This window comes from Sinocyclocheilus rhinocerous, unplaced genomic scaffold, assembly GCF_001515625.1.
Source record: "Sinocyclocheilus rhinocerous isolate Xijiao unplaced genomic scaffold, SAMN03320098_v1.1 scaffold265, whole genome shotgun sequence".
NCBI lineage: Eukaryota > Metazoa > Chordata > Actinopteri > Cypriniformes > Cyprinidae > Sinocyclocheilus > Sinocyclocheilus rhinocerous.
In genome coordinates this window covers 553,313-556,450 of record NW_015645861.1, presented here as the reverse complement: position 1 = coordinate 556,450, position 3,138 = coordinate 553,313, and the positions used below count along the sequence as shown (strand labels likewise).

The following is a 3,138-nucleotide window of genomic DNA, read 5'->3' as shown; positions in this document are numbered from 1 at the left end:
GCCCGCAGCTCCGAGATGGCAATCTTCCCGCAATGGGAACATGACTCATCCGCAAACATCACCTCAGCGTGTTTAATGCCCAGACACGTGAGGCAGCGATCGTGACCATCTCCCGGCACCAGGTAACGACCGCATCCAGAAACGCACGCGTGAAACGGCATCTTTAAAAACGATCCGTCGTCCGTCGTCAGTTTTGAACAAATGACAGCAAAGTTTGTCTTGTTGTCAAAGTTTGTCTTGAAATTGTCCAACAAGTCATGGGGAAAAAATTATGTTAATTAAAATTTCATATTAAATAAATAGCACTATATGAAATTAAGTGTCTAACAATGAAGATAAATCTCTCTCTTGCTATTTATGTACTATTAAGAGGTTTTTTTTCGTAATTTTTGCCATGTCACACGATAGGACACATTTATGGTACAGAGTTCAGTAAAAATGTAAAAAAAAAGCAGTGAAAGAATTGATGAAGTTAGTGACCCTTTATATTTTCTCAAAGATCAGACTTCACACTACATAAATATATGCATTTCTTTTTCAAAAAAGGTTTTTTTTACAAAAAAAGCATTTTTTACTGCCTATAACTATATGGGTAGTTGACAAATGGGCAGTAAAAATGCTTTTTTTGTAAAAAAAAAAAAATTAAATAAAAACTTTTTTGAAAAAGAAATGCATATATGTAGTGTGAACTCTGATCTTTGAAAAAATATAAAGGGTCACTAACTGCCCTGTCGGATATTGTTCGCCGGAGACTTATCACGTCTGTCCTTGGATTACTCTTTTGCCTCGCTTGTGCCATACCTGTTTGCTGGTGTTGTGACCCTGCCCGTTTCTGTATATATATATATATATATATGTGTGTGCGTGTGTGTGTGTGTGTGTGTGTGTGTGTGTAGACAGATTATTATTAATATTTTATTTTGAATTTGCTTTTATTTTTGTTTTCAATTTTTTATATTTTCAGTTTAATGTTTTATAATATTTCTATTTATTTCTGTTTTAGTTTTAGTAATTTTAGTACTTTAACTTCTTTTATTTCAGTTAGTTGACAAGGCAACACTTCCAATTTTCTTCAATACAATCTCATGTTTATATTTTAATTTTAAACTTTATCTTGATTAACAAAAACATTTTTTTTGTTTTAATCAACAATAACAACACTGCTGAACACTAAAAAATATTTATATAATATTGTATTCAACATGTGTGCATACATAGCCTACTCGTGGTATAAAATCTATATAAAAAAATATATAATTTATAATATATACATAATTTCTTTTAACAAATGGTAGAAAAAGTAGTTCACAGTCATGGCCTCAGCTGTTACGAATCCTGTCCATGGACTTCCGTCCGATCGCCACCAGAGGTCACTCGTCCATCATATTGACTCTCTCACTACACAGACTGTTACACGTCACCACGAACTACATTTCCCATCATCCATTACAACGATTGCACACAGCTGTAACCAATCACACACACACTATATTACACTCACTCAGATCGTTTTCAAATTGACGAGTATTGTTTGCGTTTATCGCTCTCCTAGTGGTAGTACTTTACAGAGCCAGTTCCCTGTCCTAGTTTCTAGTTCTAGTCTTAAGTCTAGTCACGTCGTGTTGCCTTATTGCCTGTTTCCTGATTGTCTGCCTGTCTTGGTTTTCTCTCTCGTCTTGTCGTTTGGACTCTGTTTGTACCTCGCCTGGATTGTCATCTGTCTGTTGGATTACCCGTTTGCCTTGCCCTGTTGGATATTGTTCGCCGGAGACTTATCACGTCTGTCCTTGGATTACTCTTTTGTCTCGCCTGTGCCATACCTGTTTGCTGGTGTTTTGACCCTGCCTGTTTCTGACCATGTCTGTGAATAAAGCTTTGCAAATGGATCCGCACGCCTCACGTCTCTGTCGACCCGTTACAGAATATTCGGCCACACGAGGATCCAGCGGCTTTTCTAAAGGACTCTGGCCAGGTATGGACACAGCAATACTGCTATTAGCTCTCGAGCAGGACACACGATTACTCGAGAGCTATATTCAAGAGTATTTAGAGGTTGTTAATTATTCTTATTTGTCTGACTGTGTGCGCATAGATTTTTTTTTGTGATGGCATTAACCAGCCGCTCAAATCGCAACTAATCCGTGTGGGTCCCCGTTCGTCTTTAATTGATTTTATGGACTTTGCTTTGCTGTCTGTTGGCTCTGTGTTTACTGTGTGTGTGGCGGAGGAGGAACGCGACACCGTGTCTGTGACTGAAATGGCAGATGCACCGGAGCGCTCTTGCAAAATGGCGGAAACAACAGCACCTCATTATGTCACAACTGCCAATCCTGAGTCCAGTTAAGTCACAGTTGATCTTCATGAGTCAAGTCAAGTCACAGTAGATCTTCATGAGTCGGGTCAAGCCACAGTTGATCTTCCCGAGTCCAGTCAAGTCACGGTAGATCTTCATGAGTCAAGTCAAGTCACAGCTGACATTCATGGGTCAAGTCAAGTCACGGTAGATCTTCATGAGTCAAGTCAAGTCACAGTTGATCGTCATGGGTCAAGTCAAGTCACAGCTGCTCGTCAGTCCAGTCATGTCTCAACTGATCTTCCAGAGTCTCATCACGTCTCAGCTGATCTGCCAGAGCCTCGTCACATCTCAGCTGATCTGCCAGAGCCTCGTCAAGTCTCAGCTGATCTTCTAGAGTCTCGCCACATCTCAGCTGTTCTTCCAGAGCCCCTCCTGTTCGTGAACTGATTCCCCTGTCTGAAGCGCTTCCCATGATGGGGATCGCTTTTTGGTGTGTTTGGGCTGCATAAACTACCACAGAACTTCCAGAGATGGCGGCGCTCGCTCCAGGTCCTCCAGAGGTGGCGGCGGGGAATCTGCAGAACCCTCCGAGGCGGCGGCGCTCGCTTCAGCTCCTGGTATGGTGGTGGCGCCCAGCAATACACTTTCAACCTGTCATCTCACGGTCGAAGGAACCGTTGCTGAACTCTGTGCCTGTCTTGTTAAGGAGAATATTCATGAACTTTCCCTGTTTCCTGATGGTACGGATGTAGAACCTCCAGAGGTGGCGGCATCCGCTGCAGAACCTCCAGAGGTGTCAGTAGTATCCACATGTGAACTCTCGTCCTGTTCTGTTCCGGCCA

General features: G+C 41.7%; 1 protein-coding gene across 1 annotated transcript in view; it reads left to right on the top strand.

The window, feature by feature from the left end:
- The first annotated feature begins 2,826 nt into the window (after positions 1–2,826).
- The window catches only part of LOC107706933 (NT-3 growth factor receptor-like), a 109,183-nt gene continuing 108,871 nt past the window's right edge, over positions 2,827–3,138 (top strand). Inside the window, exon 1 of the mRNA XM_016510787.1 lies at positions 2,827–2,913. Coding sequence (XP_016366273.1) covers positions 2,827–2,913 — 87 coding nt within the window. The remainder of the gene's footprint in view (positions 2,914–3,138) is intronic.